Below are 23,942 nucleotides of genomic sequence, written 5' to 3'. Positions count from 1 at the left end.
CAGGGTAATGAGACTGCTGACCACACGAATCAGCAACTGTGGACAAAGCATTTTTACAGGGAATTAAGAAGGAAGACACAATTAAGGTTGCATCTGAAAAACATTGGAAGATGCATACACAAATGCAGTATTATAAACTGTTTTTGCATTAGGTGTACATACTGGTGTGAGCAAATAAAGACAAAAACTATGTAGGAAAACAGTTGTATTTATTACTATAGGCTATATAATATTACCTATATACATGATTGGATACTAGTCCTGAAAAGATTTTCACTTGGTTTTAAAATCGTATTTTGATTTCTTTGTCCAGATGTCTGGACAAAGAGACCTGGGCGTTATCATTCGTCGCTTCATTAACTGGGTGGTTCGAGCACTGAATGCCGATTGGCTGACAGCCGTGGTATATCAGACCGTATGACAAAACATTTCTTTTTACTGCTCTAATTATGTTGGTAACCAGTTTATAATAGCAATAAGGCACCTCGGAGGTATATTGCCAATATACCACGGCTAAGGGCTGTGTCCAGGAACTCTGCGTTGCGCATAAGAACAGCCCTTAGCTGTAGTATATTGGCCATATACCACACCACCTCGTGCCTTACTGCTTAAACACTCCATAGTGCAATACAACAGCATACAACATTTCATCTTGTCATAATTCCCCTTAACAGTATGTGCTCAAAACAAGGCCATAGAGACACATCCCATCCATGGCCTATGACGTTTACATAGGATCACTCCCCGACCAAGGACAGAAAATCTCAACTCACCTAACAGTACGCAGACAACACCCAGGCTCCGTCTACCACTCACAGCCAAAAACATAAGCAACCACATTTTCAGGAAAAATATGCACATGTACACACGCCAAGTCCTCTTGGACATCTCCCAAGAACTATAAACAAATAATATACAGTACAGGCGAGTGTGACATGGTCATAAACTAACACAAATTAAATCAAATAAATGCATACAGGCCATACATATTTCCTGGGGAACAGCATTGATAAGTATCAGTAGTATTAATTTTACCACAAAAAAGTTTAACAACAATCTTTTTGTGCTACAGCCACACTGAATAAGCACTCTTTACAGAGGGTCTGGTGACTCCTCACTGTTACTAAGCTTTATGAAAATGTGAAGAAATCTGTGACAGTTATTTACCAATCACCAAATCTGAAGAACTGTGATTAAAATGCTTAATTAATATATTATAAACACCCTCTGTTGTCACTGCTGTGATCTGCAGTAAAACAGTGTTGAGAACAGTTTGGTTGAGGTGGAGTGAGTAGTGCACATATTGGCCCTGTAGAGCCTTTTCTAGGAACTAACAATAAACTGGCAGGATTAAGAACACAAGGATGGAGACTTCACGTCAGCAGTACCTTTTGAGTTTGTGCTCAACAAAAAATAAAATAAAGCGACAAATTTAACAGTACATATTATTTTCCTGAAAACAAAATACATGGTGAAAACAAGATTTTTGACAGATAAATCATCATCCATCATACAAACTATTTACAATTTGCATATCAAAGAGGTAATGTAGGTGGGGTATAATTTATGAATATGGAGTGGAATAGATTAAAAATCAAATACTGTTCTATAGTAATGGGAGACATCAAATAGGAGGGACTCAGTATGTGCTTTCAATGACTCAGTGTACAGTAGTGTTGCTTTGTAGATATTCCATTGGTTTATCAGTGGATGATTGACAGCACATAAGCCTCTCCAATTGTCTCCCATCCAAGACCAGTAATCAGTGTAACTGTTGGCAAACATTCCAAAACATTATTAAAATATCAATGGAAACTCAAAAAAGGGTCATATATAGTCACACCTAAAAAAGTTATCGTATGTACAGTGATAATACTCGGTCAGGGAGAATATAACATGAGGGGAAACATACATGGAGGTATTGTGAGAAAAAATAAAATAATCATAACAACAATTTATGTGTTTACAAAATGGCTACAATACAGTCCATCGTCATGAAATACCATAGAGCCAGGTGTTTGTATGGACCACTCCTGCCTCTGAGTGGGCAATAGGAGTTCCATTACAACAATGGATGTAGTAATGGGAAACATAGTTTCTTTAAATCTATGTAAGCTGATCTCTCAATGACTCATAGTCCACTGCTACCATAAATGATAGATAACATGACCCGATAAATGAGGAAGACTTGGTCCTCATTGATTTTAAAAACAATTTCTTAGTTTATGTGTACAACAGAGAGCTCCGTCTACAACTTGATCATTTCCACAAATGAGTGCCTTTTGCTTCCCTTTAATATTTTAAATAGAAATTGTGCACCAATATTGAATTTTAAAAGACTGTTATATTCAATGATGTACCCTTTAATATAGACCACAGGGAGAATTCAATCAGAGTTTCTGTTAAAGTGCCAGCATTTTGAATTGTCCCTCCATGCACCCTCTGACTTCCAGAAAGATTTTTACCCACTTAAAACCTCTTAAGGATCGGACCCTTTTTTCCTTCCAGTTTTCATCTAAAATGACATACCCAAATCTAACTGCCTATAGCTCAGGGCCTGAAGCAATGATGTGCACATACTTGATACCATTTGAAAGGAAACAGTTTGTGGAAATGTGAAATTAGTGTAGGAGAACAACACATTAGATCTGGTAAAAGATAATACGAACAAAAAAAACATGCGATTTCTATTTTTTCTCTCTCCATCTTTGAAATGCAAGAGAAAGGCCATAATATAATATTGCAGTTTAGGTGCAATTTAGCAGTGTGTGTGCAAAGTTTCAGATTGATCCAGTGAAGCATAGCAATACTGGACAATATTTTGTATCAAGTTTGCCCAAATGTGCCCGAACTGGTCAATTGATACATTTTCAAGTAGATAACTATAGAGAACATACAGAAAATGATATGGTAATACAACATTTAAGTGTACACACTCCCAGGAATGTCATAGTGTATAAGCTAATGAGCCATCATCTAACTTTCACACATCTAGATGGCCGGGTGGGGTGGGTGTGGAGCAGAGACAGTAGGGGTTCAAACTGTAGAACCCAGTTCCTACATTTTATCTCTGAGACACTCAGGATGACAAATCAGAGCAAGATTACTGAATGTAAGTACATTATTTACCTTCAGAGGTGAATGTATCAAAACAGTTGCTGTGATAAAAGTTGTGTGTTGTGCACTCTCCTCAAACAATAGCATGGTATTTTTTTACTCTAATAGCTACTGTAAATTGGACAGTGCAGTTAGATTAACAAGAATTTAAACTTCTGCCCATATAAGACATGTCTATGTCCTGGAAAGTTTACTGTTACTTACGTCATGCTAATCACATTAGCGCACGTTATCTCAACTGTCCCGGGATAGGGACACCGATCCCGTAGAGGTTTTAACCTCAACATTGCTCCCTTATTTATTTTTTTGCTTTGACAAAGTCATTTCTGAAGATTATTATATATTTTAAAATGTGATGATTAATTTTAAGGAGAATAAAAATACCCTGTTACATGAGCTGAACTCTCTTTTTAATATGGTGGAACTCTGAACATCTAATAGTGTAAAAGCAAGTGAGCAGGTTCTACTCTTTCTGGCCATTTTCTGGTGTTTTGTGGTGGGAAACTGAGTGGGTCAAGTATAACACATCAACCATGTTACTCATAGATAGACATGCTAGAATCTTTAAAATATTTTTGTGAAGAGCTTGCATTCAATTGCCCCTCCCTGTTGCACACAATAAGCTTCCATTTCCCCTGTCACAAGAGGATTCATGGCTGATTTAAGAGGAAATCGTCAACACTGTTAGTCAACCTATATACTTTATTAGGCACATACTAGTCTTTTTTTATTTATTTATTTTTATTTTTTTGATTTAACCTTGAGATGGGAAAACATGTTTTTTTTATTAAGTTGAACATGTGCTCTTTATGACAGAATGTAAAAATGTGGAGAAATCCAACATTTTTTTCCCCCACCAAGTTAGATATCTCAAAAGGCACTGAATTGGTGGAATGACCCCTACACAGCATTCATAGAAAGACTTTACTTTCCCCTTATATACTCCCTGACAAAGAAAACACTGAAAACAGTCAGACCTCTCCCAACATCGAGTCAACATGAATACAGTATAAAGACAAACAGAACAAAAATAAATTAATGTATAGGGTATCCATTAGTGTCCTTTGATAAGTCTTTGGGGAAAGTTACTAAAAAAAAGAACAAAAAAAAAAGAAAGAAAAAAGGTTTAGAATGAAATTACACATTCTGTTAATAAATACACAGTTGTATACAGTATATATCCTGCCATTGAGATTAACATGGGCATTGTCAGGGGCAGTAGTAGTAGTAGTAGTAGTAGTAGTAGTAGTAGTAGTAGTAGTAGTAGTAGTAATTGCGTTGGCAGCCATTTTAGTAGGAACAGAACGGGGAAGGGGGGCTGCAGGGACAGAAGGGTGGGGTAGGTTGGGGACAGGGAAGGACAGTAGTTTTGGCTGAATAGGCGAGGTAGGGCTTGTCACAACTCAAACAGTGGTGGCTTTAAAAAGACTGGCAGGAAAGTTTTAATATAGTGTTCTTTTTACATTTTGCTTTTGTCATTGCATTCTTTTCTTTTGTTAGCTTGTGCATTCATTGGAAAAGACACTGTCCCCCGCTCTTTCTCTCTTAGTATACTTTAGTGCGGGACAGGGTCCCTAGCGCTCTTCTCAGGTCTTTGGGACGGAACCCTCTCAGACTTTGATGTCCTCCTGGACACTCAGCTGGGACAGGGTCTTCTTGATGCGCAGGGCGGTGAGGCGGGCGGCTCCGTTGGCGTACCAACACTCCCTCATGATCTTCCCCATTACACGCAGGGCCTGGGGGGAGGAAAAGAAGGAGAGATAAAGTAGAGTTATCTTAAAGCTCTGGGATAATGTAGAGCGTTATCTAAATCTCTGGGATAATGTAGTGCACTATCTAAAGCTCTGGGATAATGTAGAGTGTTATCTAAATCTCTGGGATAATGTAGAGCGTTATCTAAATCTCTGGGATAATGTAGAGCATTATCTAAATCTCTGGGATAATGTAGTGTGTTATCTAGAGCTCTGGGATAATGTAGAGTGTTATCTAAAGCTCTGGGATAATGTAGTGTGTTATCTAGAGCTCTGGGATAATGTAGTGTGTCATCTAGAGCTCTGGGATAATGTAGTGTGTTATCTAGAGCTCTGGGATAATGTAGTGTGTTATCTAGAGCTCTGGGATAAAGTAGGGTTGAGCGAACATGAAGGCTTGAGCGAACATGAAGAAAATTAGATTAGATAAAGTCATACATGCAGATATGCACAGGGCTAAACAAGCTTATCAAAACCACCAAAGCATCCCCAGAGAACAAGCCCGACAAATGAACATACTTCATTTAAAATACACAAGTATACAATGTAATACTTATAAGAAACCAGTGACACTTTCATATTAGTGAGCAACTGCTGAGCTATCATAATAGGATTGTTTGATTGACCTTAAAAGAGCTTGCATATCTATCTACATGTGTCTGTCCCTACCTCGTAGCTCTGCCACCAGTTGGGCACGTTGGGCCGTAGTTTCTGGTCACACACCACCTTCCTCATCTCCTCTATGGAGGGGTCAGAGGGCACCAGATCATAGTAGGGCAGCTGGTACTCCTCATGGATACCTAGGGGCAGAGGTCAAAGGTCAGGTAAGGCCCAGTTTCTAATTGATGATGAATTAAACTTTTAACTACATTGAGATACTGTATGCATCGCAAATGACATCCTTTTCCCTATATCGTGCACTACTATAGGGAGTCCAACGGGCAATAAATAGGTTCCCAACTGGCGTGCCGAATTCGGCGCACAGGTGATTTTATTTGGTCCCAAGTTTTTGTATTTTTTATTGTTGGACATAAAAGACTGAAAACACCAGCAAATCAGCTTCAAGTTTTTTTAATTTTGGAAATCGGTTCCAAAGTACTCCCACGCATAATAGAGAGATATACACCGAGTGTACAAAACATTAAGAACAGCCCCCCATGTTGACCCCACACTTGTGTCAAGTTGTCTGGATGTCCTATGGGTGGTGGATCATTCTTGATACACACAGGAAACTGTTGAGCATGAAAAACCCAGCAGTGTTGCAGTTCTTGACACAAACCAATGCGCCTGGCACCTACTACCATTCCTCGTTCAAAGGCACTTAAATCTTTTGTCTCGCCCATTCACCCTCTGAATGGCACACATACACAATCCATGTCTCAATTGTCTTAAGGTTAAAAAAAAACATTATTTTACCTGTCTCCTCCATCTACACTGATTGAAGTGGATTTATCAAGTTAAATCAATAAGGGATAATAACTTTCACCTGGATTCACCTGGTCAGTCTATGTCATGTTTTGTACATTCAGTGTATGTGATTGTATACAAATATAAGAAAGGTTTGCAAAGATGATGTTTTAATCAAATATTATATCTCTTTGGGCTTCTTGGGTCAATATGCAGTCTACAAATTATGTTCCGGCCCCCTGACCATCCGCTCAAGAAAAAAAAATTGTCCCGAGGCTAAATCTAGTTGATGATCCCTGATATGGCCAATTAGGGTGCCAGTTGGAACCCAGCCAGAGTGTGCTGAGGGGGAGCCTGTCTGACCTCCAGCATTGCAGCGACGTGTGATCTCCCAGTACACCAGGCCCAGAGCGTAGATGTCTGCACACTTAAACGAATCAAAGTGCCTCATGTTGATGCTCTCATCCAGAACCTCAGGGGCCATGTACCTGACACAGAGAAAATAAGTATTTGTAAGCTGGTCTATATCCCTGATAGGTGGCGGTATGTGTTGTGGGATGTGGGGTGTGGGGGGGGGGGTGTCAGTAGGTGAAGTTGAGAAATCAAGTACTTCTTAAGGTTGATGGTATGTGTGTTTGTACCTCTTGGTGCCCACTCTCTGGTTGGGAGCGATGTCTATGGTGTCGGTGGTGGACTCGTGGCGCACTGCCAGCCCAAGGTCAGCGATGGCACAGGTACTGTTTTTCTTCACCAGGATGTTCTTAGACTTGAGGTCCCGGTGGGCAATACCAGGCTTACCTAGAGGAAGGCAAAGAGAGTTAGACTACCTGAAAATTACTGAAGTTCCATTGATTGTCAGGAATGATGTAACATGTTCGTGTGAAACAGGTGTTTATGATTTCCAATTCATTTAAATCAAACATTGATCATGGTTATCTGCAGTAAACCACTGGCTTCCAATGACAGTCAACAACATTTCAAAACATGTTGAATGATGTTAATAACTCAACTATCAATAGATGCTTTAGAGGGGCTGCTATGCAAATCAAACTAGGCAAATCAATAACCCTGAATTGGAGTTTCTATCAGCTAGGAAGCATGGCCTACATTCACTGTTTGCACAGGCCAGGAAAAGGTGGAGTAGGGAACAAATCGAAGAGCCCAGAAGATTTGACACATACAGCAACATGCAATCCAGTTTGCACATGGGCACAAGTACAACACACTCCCACACACACACACTCACCCTGTGTGCCCAGGATCTCCATGTGCAGGTGTGCCAGGCCGCTGGCAGCAGACAGTGCCAGTTTGATCATGCCCTCGATGGTGACGGAGTAGCGGTTCAGGTAGTCAAACAGAGAGCCGTACTCGTGGTAGTCTGACACCAGCCACAGCTGGGTCCATGTGCCATTATCTATGAGAGAAAGAGAGACTAAGTTTAGAGACCAATTGTTAGACCCTACACCACCTAATACGAAAAACTGACCTGAACACCAGAAAGCTACAAGAAGTGCCTTTCGAAAGGGAATATATTTTATGTGATGTCACATGACGACGGCCAGTGTTTACCTTTGTTGTCCGCGGCGATGAATCCCAGGATGTTCTCGTGGCGCAGCATGACGGTCTGGTAGATCTCAGCCTCCCGGAACCAGGAGCGCTCCTCTCTGGACGAGAAGATCTTCACCGCCACGTCTCCTCCTCTCCAGCGGCCCCGCCATACCTCTCCAAAACGCCCCTTCCCTATGATCTCCTGCAGCACGATGGTCCTGGCTACCGTCCGCTGGACAAACAGAGGGAGGCCTGCACAGAGACAGAAGAGGGACAGGACCGAGGCATACGGGACACAGAGACAAGGCAAAAAGAGAGAGGAATATGCGGTCAGACAATGAAACACATTGCCTAATATCAACCACATTTCCCCCTATGGATCTTCTTTATCTATGGAAGACATCATTAAAGCTACAGTCACACATTTATTGAGATCGATCAGACCCCTAGAGAGCCCCAGCTGTGCTGTACTGACCGGATCCTGATCCAGAGGTGGACATGTCGTAAATGAGGTCCTGCAGGGTCTTGTCCTTGGCCATGTAGAGGTGGTCACAGGAGGGGTCCTCCACCTCCAGCCTCTGCCTGTGGCTGTAGGCCCTCTGGTGGTACTGGAACAGGAACACAGCCATGATTAGCAGCACACACAGCAGGCAGACAGGCCCTGCAACCACTGCCACCAGCTCCACTGGACCCCATGTACCGTCAGGGCCAAAGCCGCCCCCCAGGCCCGGCCGCAACGTCACTGAGAAAGAGGGAAGAGAGACAATGAGAATAAATACACATTTCATTTACACTGAACAAAAATATAAAAACACAACACATTACAAATTCAAAGATTTTACTGAGTTACAGTTCATATAAGGAAATCAGTCAATTTAAATCAATTCATTAGGCCCTAATCTATGGATTTCACATGACTGGGAATACAGATAAGTATCTGTGACAAACAGATGCATAAAAAAAGCTAGCAGTGTGGATCAGAAAACCAGTCAGTATTTGTTGTGACCACCATTTACTTCATGCAGCGCGACACATCTCCTTCATATAGAGATGATCAGGCTGTTGATTGTGGCCTGTGAAATGTTGTCACACTCCTCTTCAAAGGCAGTGCGAAGTTGCTGGAACATGCCGTCGTACACATCGATCCAGAGCATCCCAAACACTGGATGACATGTCTGGTGATTATGCAGGCCATGGAAGAACTGGGACATTTTCAGCTTCCAGGAATTGTCACAAAGGTTCTGCACAAATGGATGATGACTGTGCATTATGTTGCTGAAACATGAGGTGATGGCGGCGGATGAATGGCAGGACAATGGCCCTCATGATCTCGTCACGGTGTCTCTGTGCATTCAAATTGTCATCAATAAAATGCAATTGTGTTAATTGTCAGCAGCTTGTGCCTGCCCATACCGTAACCCCTCCACCACTCTTTTCACAACGTTGACATCGGCAAAGTGCTCGCCCACACGACGCCATACAAGACCGTGTTGAGGACAACGAGCACGCAGATGAGCTTCACTGAGACGGTTTCTGACAGTCTGTGCAGAAATTCTTTGGTTGTGCAAACTCAGTTTCACCAACTGTCTGTGGCTGGTCTCAGACGATCCCGCAGGTGAAGAAGCCGGATGTGGAGGTCCTGGGCTGGTGTGGTTACACGTGGTCTGAGGTTGTGAGGCCGGTTGGATGTACTGCCAAATTCTCTAAAACTACATTGTAGGCGGCTTATTCTCTGGCAACAGCTCTGGTGGACATTCCTGCAGGCAGCAAGCCAATTGCACGCTCCCTCAAAACTTGGGACATCTGTGGCATTGTGCTGTGTAACAAAACTGCACATTGTGCTGGGGAAATGTTATTGTCCCCAGCACAAGTTGCACCTGTGTAATGATCATGCTGTCTAATCAGCTTCTTGATATGCCACACCTGTCAGGTGGATGGATTATACTGGCAAAGGAGAAATGCTCACTAACAGGGATGTAAACAAATTTGTGCACAACATTTGAGAGAAATAAGCTTTTTGTGCGTATGGAACATTTCTGGGATCTTTTATTTCAGCTCATGAAACATGGGACCAACACTTTACATGTTGCATTTATATTTTTGTTGAGTATATATTTAATGAGTAAACATAACAACCCAAACACAACTCTGTGAACTATGTTTGAGACCCATGTCTTCTGTGGCAGCAGATAGCCTATCCCTGTGGAATGTGTGGAGCTCACCAGAGGGCACTTTGAGGTCGAGGCTGTTGCAGTAGTTAGTGTAGCAGCAGTGTGTGTTGAGGAGGCCCTCAGCGCTCAGGCAGTAGAAGGGCTGGCCCGGGGGTACCAGCTTGTCCCGGGTGATGCAGATACGAATGTGCTGCTCTTGGCCATCGATGAAGGACGTGGAGGCCATGCAGGCCCCGTCTGTCTCACACTGGGAGCCAGTCTTCTGACACTGGGCCGTGGTGCAGTTACACCACAAAGCTGTAAACAGAAAGAGACAGAATTTCAATATTTTGTAATTGCTTATGAAGTTGTGTCCGGCGTTGACACAAGTGACATTTTTCACTCCTCCACTGTATGAGATGCAAGTACATATCCAGCAGAGGGCTCTCAGACAGTAGCAGTGCCACCAAGCATAGGACTACAGACAAACAGATTAACGGTGTGTTTATTACATTGTTCCTCCAAATGAAAAAACACCCCTACCCTACAGAGGTGGTTCATCCCAGAAACAGTGTATCAACTGTAAATCAAACTGCACGACATCTTCAAAAGACACACTCAGTGGCGGGCCACAAAACAATTGTGGCCATTTTAAATGTCTCTGCCATTTAAATTCTTGGATGGAGGGGCCTCCCGAGTGGCGTAGCGGTCTAAGGCACTGCATTTCAGTGCTTAAGGCGTCACTACAGACCCGTGTTCGATCCCAGGTTCTGTCACAACTGGCCGTGACCGGGTGTCCCATAGGGCAGTGCACAGTTGGCCCAGCGTCATTCGGGTTAAGGGAGGGTTTGGCCGGGAGGGAGCTTTACCTGGCTCATCGCGCTCTTGCGGCAGACCGGGTGCCTGCAGGCTGACTTCGGTCATCAGTTGAACGGTGTTTTCCTCCGACACATTGGTGCAGCTGGCGGGCGGGCATTAAGGAGCGTGGCTTGGCGGGTCATGTTTCGGAGGACGCATGACTCAACCTGCGCCTCTCCCGAGCCCATTTGGACAGGCTGCGTAAGAGTTATTTTCTTTTTTTCCCGGGTCCTCTAACAGCGTAAAAAAAAAAAAAGTTCACACACACACACACACACACACACACCTAAAATTGAGCTGCAGCCCCTTTTGCCCTCAGAACAACCTCAATTCATCGGGACATGGACTACAAGGTGTTGAAAGCGTTCCACAGGGATGCTGGCCCATGTTGACTCTAATGCTTCCCACAGTTGTGTCAAGTTTGCTAGATGTCCTTTGGGTGGTGGACCATTCTTGATACACACAGGAAACTGTTGCGTGCAAAAAACCCAACAGCAGTGCAGTTCTTGACACACTGAAAGCTACTACCATACCCTGTTCAAAAGGCACTCAAATCCTTTGTCTTGCCCTTTAACCCTCAATGACACACATACACAATCCATGTCTCAAGGCTTTAAAATCATTCTATAACCTGTCTCCTCCCCTTCATCTATTCTGATTTAAAGTGGAAGTGACATCAATAAGAGGTGATAGCTTTCACTTGGTCAGTTTAAGTTATGGATAGGGTAGGTGTTCGGAATGTTTTGAACACTCAGTGCATCTTGATTAGATATGTATTCAACCCACTGAGTCAATATGTGTTTTGGATAAGTCTAAGAGGTTTGCATACCTGGATAGTACATGATTTCACATTATTATTTGTGTTAATTCTTCAAGCTCTGTCAAGTTGGTTGTTGATCATTGCTAAACAGCCATTTTCAAGTCTTGCCATAGATTTTCATGCTGATTTAAGTCAAATCTATAACTAGGACTTAGGAACATTCAATGTGGTCTTGGTAAGCAACTCCAGTGTATATTTGGCCTTGTGTTTTAGGTTATTGTTCTGCTGAAAGGTGAATTTGTCTCCCATTGTCTATTAGAAAGCAGACAGAACCAGGTTTTCCTCTAGGACTTTGCCTGTGCTTAGCTCTATCAGGCTACTTGTCTTTTAATCCTAAATAACTCCCCAGTCCTTGCCGATGACGAGCATACCCATAACATGAAGCCACCACGCTTGAAAATACTGTATGAAGAGTGGTACTAAGTGACGTGTTGTGTTTTCCCCAAACATAACTCTTTGTGTTCAGGACAAAAAGTTAATTCCTTTGCCACATTTTTTTTGTTGCAGTATTACTTTAGTGCCTTATTGCAAACAGGATGCATGTTTTGGAATAACTTCACCATGCTCAAAGGGATATTCAGTGCCAGCTTATTTATTTTTTACCCTCTATCAATAGGTGCCCTTCTTTGTGAGCCATTGGGCAATCTCCCTGGTCTTTGTTGTTAAACAACCATTATTGGCCACAGACACATTTTTACTCCCATACTTATTTAGGCTTGCCATTACAAAGGGGTTGAATACTTGACTCAAGACATTCCAGTTTTGTAAAAAAATTCTAAAAACTAAATTCCCCTTTGACATTAAGGGATAGTGTGTAGATCAGTCACAAAATCTCAATCCAATTTAAATTTCAGGGTGTAACAACAAAATGTGGAAAAAGTCAAGAGGTGTGTCAACTTGACTGGTACTGTATGTATGTATGTATGGATGTATGTACGTACAGTACATGCATACAGTACCAGTCAAGTTGACACTCATTCAAGGGTTTTTCTTAATTTCTTACTATTTTCTACATTGTAGAATAATAGAGAAGACATCAAAACTATGAAACACATGGAATCATGTTGTAACCAAAGTGTTAAACAAATCAAAATACACTGCTCAAAAAAATAAAGGGAACACTTAAACAACACAATGTAACTCCAAGTCAATCACACTTCTGTGAAATCAAACTGTCCACTTAGGAAGCAACACTGATTGACAATAAATTTCACATGCTGTTGTGCAAATGGAATAGACAACAGGTGGAAATTATAGGCAATTAGCAAGACAACCCCAATAAAGGAGTGGTTCTGCAGGTAGGGACCACAGACCACTTCTCAGTTCCTATGCTTCCTGGCTGATGTTTTGGTCACTTTTGAATGCTGGCGGTGCTTTCACTCTAGTGGTAGCATGAGATGGAGTCTACAACCCACACAAGTGGCTCAGGTAGTGTAGCTCATCCAGGATGGCACATCAATGCGAGCTGTGGCAAGAAGGTTTGCTGTGTCTGTCAGCGTAGTGTCCAGAGCATGGAGGCGCTACCAGGAGACAGGCCAGTACATCAGGAGACGTGGAGGAGGCCGTAGGAGGGCAACAACCCAGCAGCAGGAACGCTACCTCCGCCTTTGTGCAAGGAGGAGCAGGAGGAGCACTGCCAGAGCCCTGCAAAATGACCTCCAGCAGGCCACAAATGTGCATGTGTCTGCTCAAACGGTCAGAAACAGACTCCATGAGGGTGGTATGAGGGCCCGATGTCCACAGGTGGGGGTTGTGCTTACAGCCCAACACCGTGCAGGACGTTTGGCATTTGCCAGAGAACACCAAGATTGGCAAATTCGCCACTGGCGCCCTGTGCTCTTCACAGATGAAAGCAGGTTCACACTGAGCACGTGACAGACGTGACAGAGTCTGGAGACGCCGTGGAGAACGTTCTGCTGCCTGCAACATCCTCCAGCATGACCGGTTTGGCGGTGGGTCAGTCATGGTGTGGGGTGGAATTTCTTTGGGGGGCCGCACAGCCCTCCATGTGCTCGCCAGAGATAGCCTGACTGCCATTAGGTACCGAGATGAGATCCTCAGACCCCTTGTGAGACCATATGCTGGTGCGGTTGGCCCTGGGTTCCCCCTAATGCAAGACAAAGCTAGACCTTATGTGGCTGGACTGTGTCAGCAGTTCCTGCAAGAGGAAGGCATTGATGCTTTGGACTGGCCCGCCCGTTCCCCAGACCTGAATCCAATTGAGCACATCTGGGACATCATGTCTCGCTCCATCCACCAACGCCACGTTGCACCACAGACTGTCCAGGAGTTGGCGGATGCTTTAGTCCAGGTCTGGGAGGAGATCCCTCAGGAGACCATCCGCCACCTCATCAGGAGCATGCCTAGGCGTTGTAGGGAGGTCATACAGGCACGTGGAGGCCACACACACTACTGAGCCTCATTTTGACTTGTCTTAAGGACATTAAATCAAAGTTGGATCAGCCTGTAGTGTGGTTTTCCACTTTAATTTTGAGTGTGACTCCAAATCCAGACCTCCATGGGTTGATAAATTGGATTTCCATTGATTATTTTTGTGTGATTTTGTTGTCAGCACATTCAACTATGTAAAGAAAAAAGTATTTAATAAGATTATTTATTTCATTCAGATCTAGGATGTGTTGTTTAAGTGTTCCCTTTATTTTTTTGAGACACACACACACACACACGATAAAACGGATGGCACTGTGATACTTTACTCAGCAAACTGGATGCAGTCTGTTGGGGGCTATTTTGTAAATTACGTCGCCGAAGTCAAGGATTGGTAGGATAGTCAGTTTTACGAGGGTATGTTTGGCGGCATGAGTGAAGGAGGCTTTGTTGCGAAATAGGAAGCCGATTGTAGATTTAATTTTGGATTGAAGATGCTTAATGTGAGTCGAAGGAGAGTTTACAGTCTAACCAGACACCTAGGAATTTGTAGTTGTCCACATATTCTAGGTCAGAACCATCCAGAGTAGTGATGCCAGTCGGGCGGGAGGGTGCGGGCAGCAATCGGTTGAAGAGCATGCACTTAGTTTTACTAGCATTTAAAAGCAGTTGAGGTCATGGAAAGAGTGTTGCATGGCGTTGAAGCTCGTTTGGAGGTTTGTTAGCACAGTGTCCAAAGAAGGGCCAGAAGTATACAGAATGGTGTTGTCTGTGAAGAGGTGGATCAGAGAATCACCAGCAGCAAGAGCGACACCATTGACGTATACAGAGAAAAGAGTCGGCCCGAGAATTGAACCCTGTGGCACCCACAAAGAGACTGCCAGAGGTCCGGACAACAGGCCATCCGTTTTGACACACTGAACTCTGAGAAGTAGTTGGTGAACCAGGCGAGGCAGTCATTTGAGAAGCCAAGGCTATTGAGTCTGCCAATAAGAATGCAGTGATTGACAGAGTCGAAAGCCTTGGCCAGGTCGATGAAGATGGCTGCACAGTACTGTCTTTAATCGATGGCGGTTATGATATCGTTTAGGACCTTGAGCGTGGCTGAGGTGCATCCTTGACCAGCTCGGAAACCAGATTGCATAGTGGAGAAGGTACGGTGGGATTCGAAACGGTCGGTGATTTGTTTATTAAGTTGGCTTTCGAAGATTTTAGAAAAGGCAGGACAGGATGGATATACAGTGGGGCAAAAAAGTATTTAGTCAGCCACCAATTGTGCAAGTTCTCCCACTTAAAAAGATGAGAGAGGCCTGTAATTTTCATCATAGGTACACGTCAACTATGACAGACAAAATGAGAAAAAAAAATCCAGAAAAATCACATTGTAGGATTTTTAATGAATTTATTTGCAAATTAGGGTGGAAAATAAGTATTTGGTCACCTACAAACAAGCAAGAGTTCTGGCTCTCACAGACCTGTAACTTCTTCTTTAAGAGGCTCCTCTGTCCTCCACTCGTTACCTGTATTAACGGCACCTGTTTGAACTTGTTATCAGTATAAAAGACACCTGTCCACAACCTCAAACAGTCACACTCCAAACTCCACTATGGCCAAGACCAAAGAGCTGTCAAAGGACACCAGAAACTAAATTGTAGACCTGCACCAGGCTGGGAAGACTGAATCTGCAATAGGTAAGCAGCTTGGTTTGAAGAAATCAACTGTGGGAGCAATTATTAGGAAATGGAAGACATACAAGACCACTGATAAGCTCCCTCGATCTGGGGCTCCACGCAAGATCTCACCCCGCAAAAATCCCAGAACCACACGGGGGGGACCTAGTGAATGACCTGCAGAGAGCTGGGATCAAAGTAACAAAGCCTACCATCAGTAACACACTACGCCGCCAGGGACTCAAATCCTGCAGTGCCAGACGTGTCCCCTTGCTTAAGCCAGTACATGTCCAGGCCCGTCTGAAGTTTGCTAGAGAGCATTTGGATGATCCAGAAGAGGATTGGGAGAATGTCATATGGTCAGATGAAACCAAAATATAACTTTTTGGTAAAAACGCAACTCGTCGTGTTTGGAGGACAAAGAATGCTGAGTTGCATCCAAAGAACACCATACCGTGAAGCATGGGACTGGAAACATCATGCTTTGGGGCTGTTTTTCTGCAAAGGGACCAGGACGACTGATCCGTGTAAAGGAAAGAATGAATGGGGCCATGTAACTTGAGATTTTGAGTGAAAACCTCCTTCCATCAGCAAGGGCATTGAAGATGAAACGTGACTGGGTCTTTCAGCATGACAATGATCCCAAACACACCGCCCGGGCAACAAAGGAGTGGCTTCGTAAGAAGCATTTCAAGGTCCTGGAGTGGCCTAGCCAGTCTCCAGATCTCAACCCCATAGAAAATCTTTGGAGGGAGTTGAAAGTCCGTGTTGCCCAGCGACAGCCCCAAAACATCACTGCTCTAGAGGAGATCTGCATGGAGGAATGGGCCAAAATACCAGCAAGTGTGTGAAAACCTTGTGAAGACTTACAGAAAACGTTTGACCTGTGTCATTGCCAACAAAGGGTATATAACAAAGTATTGAGATAAACTTTTGTTATTGACCAAATACTTATTTTCCACCATAATTTGCAAATAAATTCATTAAAAAAATCCTACAATGTGATTGTCTGGATTTTTTTCTTCTCATTTTGTCTGTCAAAGTTGACGTGTACCTATGATAAAAATTACAGGCCTCTCATCTTTTTACGTGGGAGAACTTGCACAATTGGTGGCTGACTAAATACTTTTTTTGCCCCACTGTAGGTCTATAACAGTTCGGGTCTAGAGTGTCTCCCCCTTTGAAGAGGGGGATGACCACGGCAGCTTTCCAATCTTTGGGGATCTCAGACGATACAAAAGAGGTTGAATAGGCTAGTAATAGGGGTTGCAACAATTGCGGCAGATAATTTTAGGAAGAGAGGGTCCAGATTGTCTAGCCCAGCTGATTTGTAGGGATCCAGATTTTGCAGTTCTTTCAGAACATCAGCTGTCTGGATTTGGGTGAAGGAGAATGTTTTTGTGCTGGTCAAGGGCAGTCAAATCAGGTCAATATCCTTCCAGGATACCCGGGCCAGGCTGATTAGAAAGGCCTGTTCGCTGAAGTGTTTTAGGGAGCGTTTGACAGTGATGAGGGGTGGTCGTTTGACTGCGAACCCAGTACGCACGCAGGCAATGATCACTGAGATCCTGGTTGAAGACAGCAGAGGTGTATTTAGAGGGCAGGTTGGTGTCTAAGAGGGTGCCCATGGTTACGGATTTAGGATTGTACCTGGTAGGTTCCTTAATGATTGTGTGAGATTGAGGGCATTCTAGCTTAGATTGTAGAACGGCTTGGGTGTTAAGCATGTCCCAGTTTAGGTCACCTAACCGTACGAACTCTGAAGATAGATGGGGGGGGGGGCAATCAATATAAGAGGGGGGGTCTATAACAAGTGGCAAAAGTGAGCAACTTGCTCTGGAAAGGTGGATTTTTAAAAGTAGAAGCTCGAATTGTTTGGGCACAGACCTGGATAGTATGACAGAACTCTGCAGGCTAACTCCGCCCCCTTTGGCAGTTCTATCTTGTCGGAAAATGTTATAGTTTGGGATGGAAATTTCAGGATTTTTGGTGGCCTTCCTAAGCCAGGATTCAGACACGGCTAGGACATCCGGGTTAACCTCTACATCACCAGAGGAACAAAGGAGGAGTAGGATAAGAGTACAACTAAAGGCTAAAAGAACTGGTCGTCTAGTGCGTTCGGAACGGAGAGTAAATGGAGCAGGTTTCTGGGTGAGGAAGAATAGAATCAAGGCATAATGTACAGACAAGGGTATGGTAAGATGTGAGTACAGTGGAGGTAGGCCTAGGCAATGAGTGACGATGAGAGAGGTTTTGTCTCTAGAGGCACCATTCAAGCCAGGTGCGGTCACCGCATGTGTGGGGGGTGGAACATAAGGGCATATTGAGCAGTGAAATAAGACCAAAATTACTAACCAAAACAGCAATAGACAAAGCATATTGACATTAGGGAGAGGAATATGTAGCCGAGTGATCATAGGGTCCAGTGAGTAGCTAGGCGAGCTGGAGGCATTGTGATTCAGACAGCTAGCAGGCCGGGGCTAGCAGCAGGCTAGCAGATGGGCCTCAGGGGGACGTCGCAACGGGAGAGTCTGAAACCCCCTCGGACGGTTAGGTCGGCATACCAGTCGTGATGGATCGGCGGGACTCCGTGTCGGCAGCAAAGGGTCCAGGCCAATTGTGCTGTAGAATTAGACTCGAGTAATAAATTATATAAATGAGTTTATACTGGATTTAGCATACATTTTCGTTAACTGTAATTTCATTAGTTATGGTCGGGCTCTATTTTGAATGACAAGCAATTTTACAAATTCTTGCACATGCAAACATCAACAGAAAGCTCAAAGACACCTTGGTCATTTGATACTCTGAACCTACAGGCTCTATAAAAATGGTAAAACACATGGGGGAAGTGAAGTTCAAAAGACAAAAGGGCTATCTGTTTAATGCTGACAGCTTGCTTTTAAATAGTGCTGCTCTACTGACAGTGTTACTGTAGTCAAAAGTGGACTTTGCCCATACAATTTTATAATCCTTCATCTTGTGACATAATACTGGTCCTTTGTCTGCCAATTACAGGGAATTTGACCAACCCAGACTGAGATCATTGGGGGTAGGGGAGTGAACCCAGGATGTAGTGGTGGGGAAGTACTAAAAGGGGGAGCTCCTACATTTTGGGGAGATTAGGTTGGGGCTAATCCCAACCAACAGCAGAGGAGATGGTAGGGGAATTAAGGGCAGAGAAGGGAGGAGGGGTTTGAGGGGTGGCACAGTAGCGTTCAAGGTTTTTTAATCCCCAGCAGCAATTACTGTTTTTGGGGGGGTAGGCTTTGGTGTGTTTTTGGGAAGAAGGGGATGGGGTTGAAGTAGTGGTTTGTACAGAAGACGGAGTTGACTCGTGAGCAGCTGTGGCAGTCATTAAACTCAGTCTAGACGGTGACTGCCTAAGTCAAATTCTGAATAAGTGAAATTTATTGGGGCACCGAGGCTAACACGGTGTGAAATGATCCATGAGCGTGAACAAGTGAAGTTCATAGGAGCATGTCAAATTGGATGTCAATCGAAAGCTAAGATCCTGTAATTTCTCTCTAAATTAAAAAGGCATATTTCGGAAAGTATTCAGACCCCATGACTTTTTGTTATGTTACAGCCCTATTCGAAAATATATTAAATTGTTTTTTCCCCCCCCTAAATCTCAAGTATTCAGACTCTATACTCAATACTTTCTGGAAGCACCCTTGGAAGCGATTACAGCCTTTGAGTCTTTTTGGGTATGACACTACAAGCTTGGCACACCTATATTTGGAGAGTTTCTCCCATTCTTCTCTGTCAGGTTGGATGGGGAGTGTTGCTGCACAGCTATTTTTAGGTCTCTCCAGAGATGTTAGATCGGGTTCAAGTCCGGGACTTGTCCCGAAGCAAATCCTGCGTTGTCTTGGCTGTGTGCTTAGGGTCGCTGTCCTGTTGGAAGGTGAACTTTCGCCCCAGTCTGAGGTCCTGAGCGCTCTGAGCAGGTTTTCATCAAGGATCTCCCTGTGCTTTGCGCCGTTCAGTCCCTGCCACTGAAAAACATCCCCACAACATGATGCCGCCACCCCATGCTTCACCATAAGGATGGTGCCAGGTTTGCTCCAGACGTGACGCTTGGCATTCAGGCCAAAGAGTTAAATCTTGGTTTTATCAGACCAGAGAATCTTGTTTCTCATGGTCTGAGAGTCCTTTAGGTGCCTTTTGGCAAACTCCAAGCGGGCGGTCATGTGCCTTTTACTGAGGAGTGGCTTCTGTCTGGCCACTCTACCATAAAGGCCTGATTGGTGGAGCGCAGTAGAGATGGTTGTCTTTCTGGAAGGTTCTCTCATCTCCACAGAGGAACTCGAGAACTCCGTCAGTGACCATGGGGTTCTTGGTCACCTCTCTGACCAAGACCCTTTCCCGCCCCCCCCAATTGCTCAGTTTGGCTGGGCCGCCAGCTCTAGGAAGAGTTTTGGTGGTTCCAAACATCTTCCATTTAAGAATGATGGAGGCCACTGTGTTCTTGGGGACCTTCAATACTGCAGAAATGTTTTTGTGCCCTTCCCCAGATCTGTGCCACAACACAATCCTGTCTCTGAGCTCTATGGACAATTCCTTCGACCTCATTGCTTGGTTTTTGCTCTGACATGCACTGTCAACTAAGGGACCTTATTTTGACATCATGTCCAATCAAGTGAATTTACCACAGGTGGACTCCAATCAAGTTTTAGAAACATCAAGGATGATCAATGGAAACAGGATGCACCTGAGCTCAATTTCTCATAGCAAAGGATCTGAATACTTATGTAAATAAGGCATTTTTTTATTTATTTTTTATACATTTGAAAAAAATTCTAAAAACCTGTTTTCGCTTTGTCATTATGGGGTATTGTGTGTAGATTGCTGAGGAAATTGTTTTATTTAATCCATTTCAGAATAAGGCAGTAACGTAACAAAATGTGGAAAAGGTCAAGGGGTCTGATTACTTTCCGAAGGTACTGTATATATTTTTGGGGGCATAAGCAAAGGCTTTCATTTCTGGTCAAACAGATGGAAAAGTTTAAAAATATATCTACCAGAAAAAAAAGTCTTAAAAAGGTATTAGAAATACATCAAAACACAATAATGTAGAACTAAAGACCCCTGCCCACTACACTGAACAAAAATATAAAATGCAAGTGTTGGTTCCATGTTTTATGAACTGAAATAAAATATCTTATTATCTCTCTCAAATTTTGTTTACATACCTGTTAGTGAGCATTTCTCCTTTGCCAAGATAATCCATCGACCTGACAGGTGTGGCATATCAAGAAGCTGATTAAACAGCATGATCATTACACAGGTGCACCTTGTGCGGGGGACAATAAAAGGCCACTCTATGTGCAGTTTTGTCACACAACAAAATAGTTAAAAAGGTAGTCCTTGTGCATAGAGGGGCCGCAGCTGCTCACAGGTCTGCGGACCCACATCCACACAGTGAGCAAAACGTTTGTGCCCCCCCCCCCAATGTTTTAGAGTTAATTTTGTGTAATTCTACACATTCTGCAATGTAGAGAAAATGTCGCAGTTTAAAAGAAAGTTTACTGCAATTCTACACATTTTGCCATGGGGCGGAGAGGACAATAAGCTGTTTTACAGCTAATTTCCTGCAATTCTACACATTTTGCCATAGGGTGGAGAGAAAAGTTAGCCCCCCCGGCCAGTAATGATAACAAGTTTAGATAGCTGGCTGCTAAACTAACTCCCAACATTTTTGACATGGGCTAATTGAGAAAAACTGCTGATCCACGACCCCATTAAAAAAATTCCACCTTGTGTATTCTACTATACTAACTTGCAACAATAAGTTGAGACCCCAAAAAGCTGAATAAGCTGAATGTTGATAGAAGCCTAATTGAAAGTGTAACCAGAACCCTGAATATAAGGCTTCAAAAACATGAATAGCTAAAGTAGTGAGAAATGAAAGGGGATTGTTACTTGCTGTAGGTAGTGTAGTTAAGTGCTGATACTCTAGACGAGGAGGGAGGAAAGAGCACCACGCGAGGCAGGCAGCACCCAGACAGGGAACAACTGATTAAGACACCCAGACGCCACCACGCAAAAAACACTCTACTCACCCTATCCTCCCCGACTACCCCACTCGGATCGATACAGAGGATGTGTGCGTACACGCACGCTTGTGCACATGCTCCTGTTATTGTATCTGTGCTCTCAGTATTCTGATTCTAGCTGGCTTTCTAAACATAGGTTCAGTGATCTCAGATAAGCAGGCAGTGTGTTCCTCGCATGGTACTTAGTCCGTGAGGATGTGGGGAGGCATGTTAACATTCATGTGTTGGAATGGCCATTTGCCATGTTGGGTCAGTGTTTGGCTGGAGAATGATTGGGAAGCAAGAGGGAAAACTGCAAGCCTGAGAAACTCCAGCACCAGAAAACATGCTAATTTGATCGGTGAGAAGAACATGTAGGTTATGCTGGAACAAAATATGTTTCCATGTCAACATACTTTGATCAATCAAGGCCAGAGCGAGGTCTGTTCAAAAGAGTAACCATTTTTTTTAAAACTGACAGTAAAACCAGATACATAATAGGCAAGCAGCCCAAACTTGTGAGTACTTGATTTGTTTTCCCCCCCTGGCTATAGTGCCCATGGGAGACTGGCCTCAGATACTCAGTCTTGACACAGGATTCCTTGGAGACAGGATGCAGCGTGTCAATTTGAGAGGGAGAAAAAAAACATTGAAAATCAATGAGCGACTACAGAAGAAGAGTAGATAATGCAGTTGATAGAAATTAGATAAGAGGGGAAAACAGACCTCTTTAACTTACTGAATGACACATTTGGTAAAAGATATGCATTTGTAAAATGCTTTCAGCATTAGCCTCTCTCTCAATGTAATTACATGCCTGTTTTGTAGATCCCATGAACTGTACTTAATCTTACTACACAGTCCAGCTCATCCTCAGTCTAAAATACTTCTCCTTTCCACGTATCACAAACCCAGGGAACGCGAGTTGGTCACTCTCACTGTAACCTCTTCTTTAAACATCTCAATCATACCGTTTCACAAACAATTCCCTGTTTGTCTTTAAGCTTGTTTACTCTGATGCTCTTTATCAACAAGGATGTACATGCCGAGTTGTAAAGGCCAGGGATTTTTCATATTTTCAAAAGAGGCCTGAAGTGAAGGAACCTTCTCATCCCCCAACCTTGATACAAGGTACAGCTGTGGTTTAATTTCCCCTGGGCTTGAGTGGTTAAGCAAAGTAATTTGGGGGCTGTTATTTGGTGTGGTATAGATATTAACACACAAATATGTCTGTTTGGGTCTGAGGGGGTCTGTCAGTTACAGCCACTAGGCTGTGAGAGTATAGGGACTATTCTCATCTACGTCGGGGGTGGGGCGATCCAAATCATCTTGAGTAACATAATTGAGTTTCACAAAATGTTTTTAATACTTCAGGATGATTTGAAAATGAAGCGTGAAAATGCTAATATACAGTTGAAGTCAGAAGTTCACATACACCTTAGCCAAATACATTTAAACTCAGTTTTTCACAATTCCTGACATTTAATCCTAGTAAATATTCCCTGTCTTAGGTCAGCTAGGATCACAACTTTATTTTAAGAATGTGAAATGTCAGAATAATAGTAAAGAGAATTATTTATTTCAGCTTTAATTTATTTCATCAGATCCCCAAATGGGTCAGAAGTTTACATACACTCAATTAGTATTTGGTAGCATTGCCTTTAAATTGTTTAACTTGGTTCAAACGTTTTGGGTAGCCTTCCACAAGCTTCCCACAATAAATTGGGTGAATATGGCCCATTCCTCCTGACAGAGCTGATGTAACTGAGTCAGGTTTGTAGTCCTCCTTGCTCACACATGCCTTTTCAGTTCTGCCCACAAATTTTCTATGGGATTGAGGTCAGGGCTTGGCGATGGCCACTCCAATACCTTGACTTTGTTGTCCTTAAGCCATTTTGCCACAACTTTGGAAGTATGTTTGGGGTCATTGTCCATTTGGAAGACCCATTTGCGACCAAGCTTTAACTTCCTGACTGATGTCTTGAGATGCGGTTTCAATATATCCACATTATTTTCCTGCCTCATGATGCCATCTATTTTGTGAAGTGCACCAGTCCCTCCTGCAGCAAAGCACCCTCACAACATGATGCTGCCACCCCCGTGCTTCACGGTTGGGATGGTATTCTTCGGCTTGCAGGCCTCCCCCTTTTTCCTCCAAACATAACGATGGCTATTATAACGATGGCCAAACA

The 23,942-nt window shown here is 43.4% G+C and overlaps 1 protein-coding gene across 1 annotated transcript in view; it reads right to left on the bottom strand.

The window, feature by feature from the left end:
* Positions 1-192: 192 nt before the first annotated feature.
* LOC106583225 (activin receptor type-1B) overlaps positions 193-23,942 on the bottom strand; it is a 41,574-nt gene continuing 17,824 nt past the window's right edge. Inside the window, exons 2-9 of the mRNA XM_014167149.3 lie at positions 10,046-10,291; positions 8,299-8,565; positions 7,845-8,075; positions 7,522-7,689; positions 6,917-7,073; positions 6,639-6,763; positions 5,538-5,668; positions 193-4,853 (exon numbers count right to left, since the gene is read on the bottom strand). Of these exons, the coding sequence (XP_014022624.1) occupies positions 4,728-4,853; positions 5,538-5,668; positions 6,639-6,763; positions 6,917-7,073; positions 7,522-7,689; positions 7,845-8,075; positions 8,299-8,565; positions 10,046-10,291 (1,451 nt within the window). The 3' untranslated portion in view covers positions 193-4,727. The remainder of the gene's footprint in view (positions 4,854-5,537; positions 5,669-6,638; positions 6,764-6,916; positions 7,074-7,521; positions 7,690-7,844; positions 8,076-8,298; positions 8,566-10,045; positions 10,292-23,942) is intronic.

This window comes from Salmo salar, chromosome 22 (genome assembly GCF_965601325.2).
Source record: "Salmo salar chromosome 22, fSalSal1, whole genome shotgun sequence".
NCBI classification, from domain to species: domain Eukaryota; kingdom Metazoa; phylum Chordata; class Actinopteri; order Salmoniformes; family Salmonidae; genus Salmo; species Salmo salar.
Note: the sequence above shows the minus strand (reverse complement) of the source record. Positions and strands in the feature narration are given on the sequence as shown.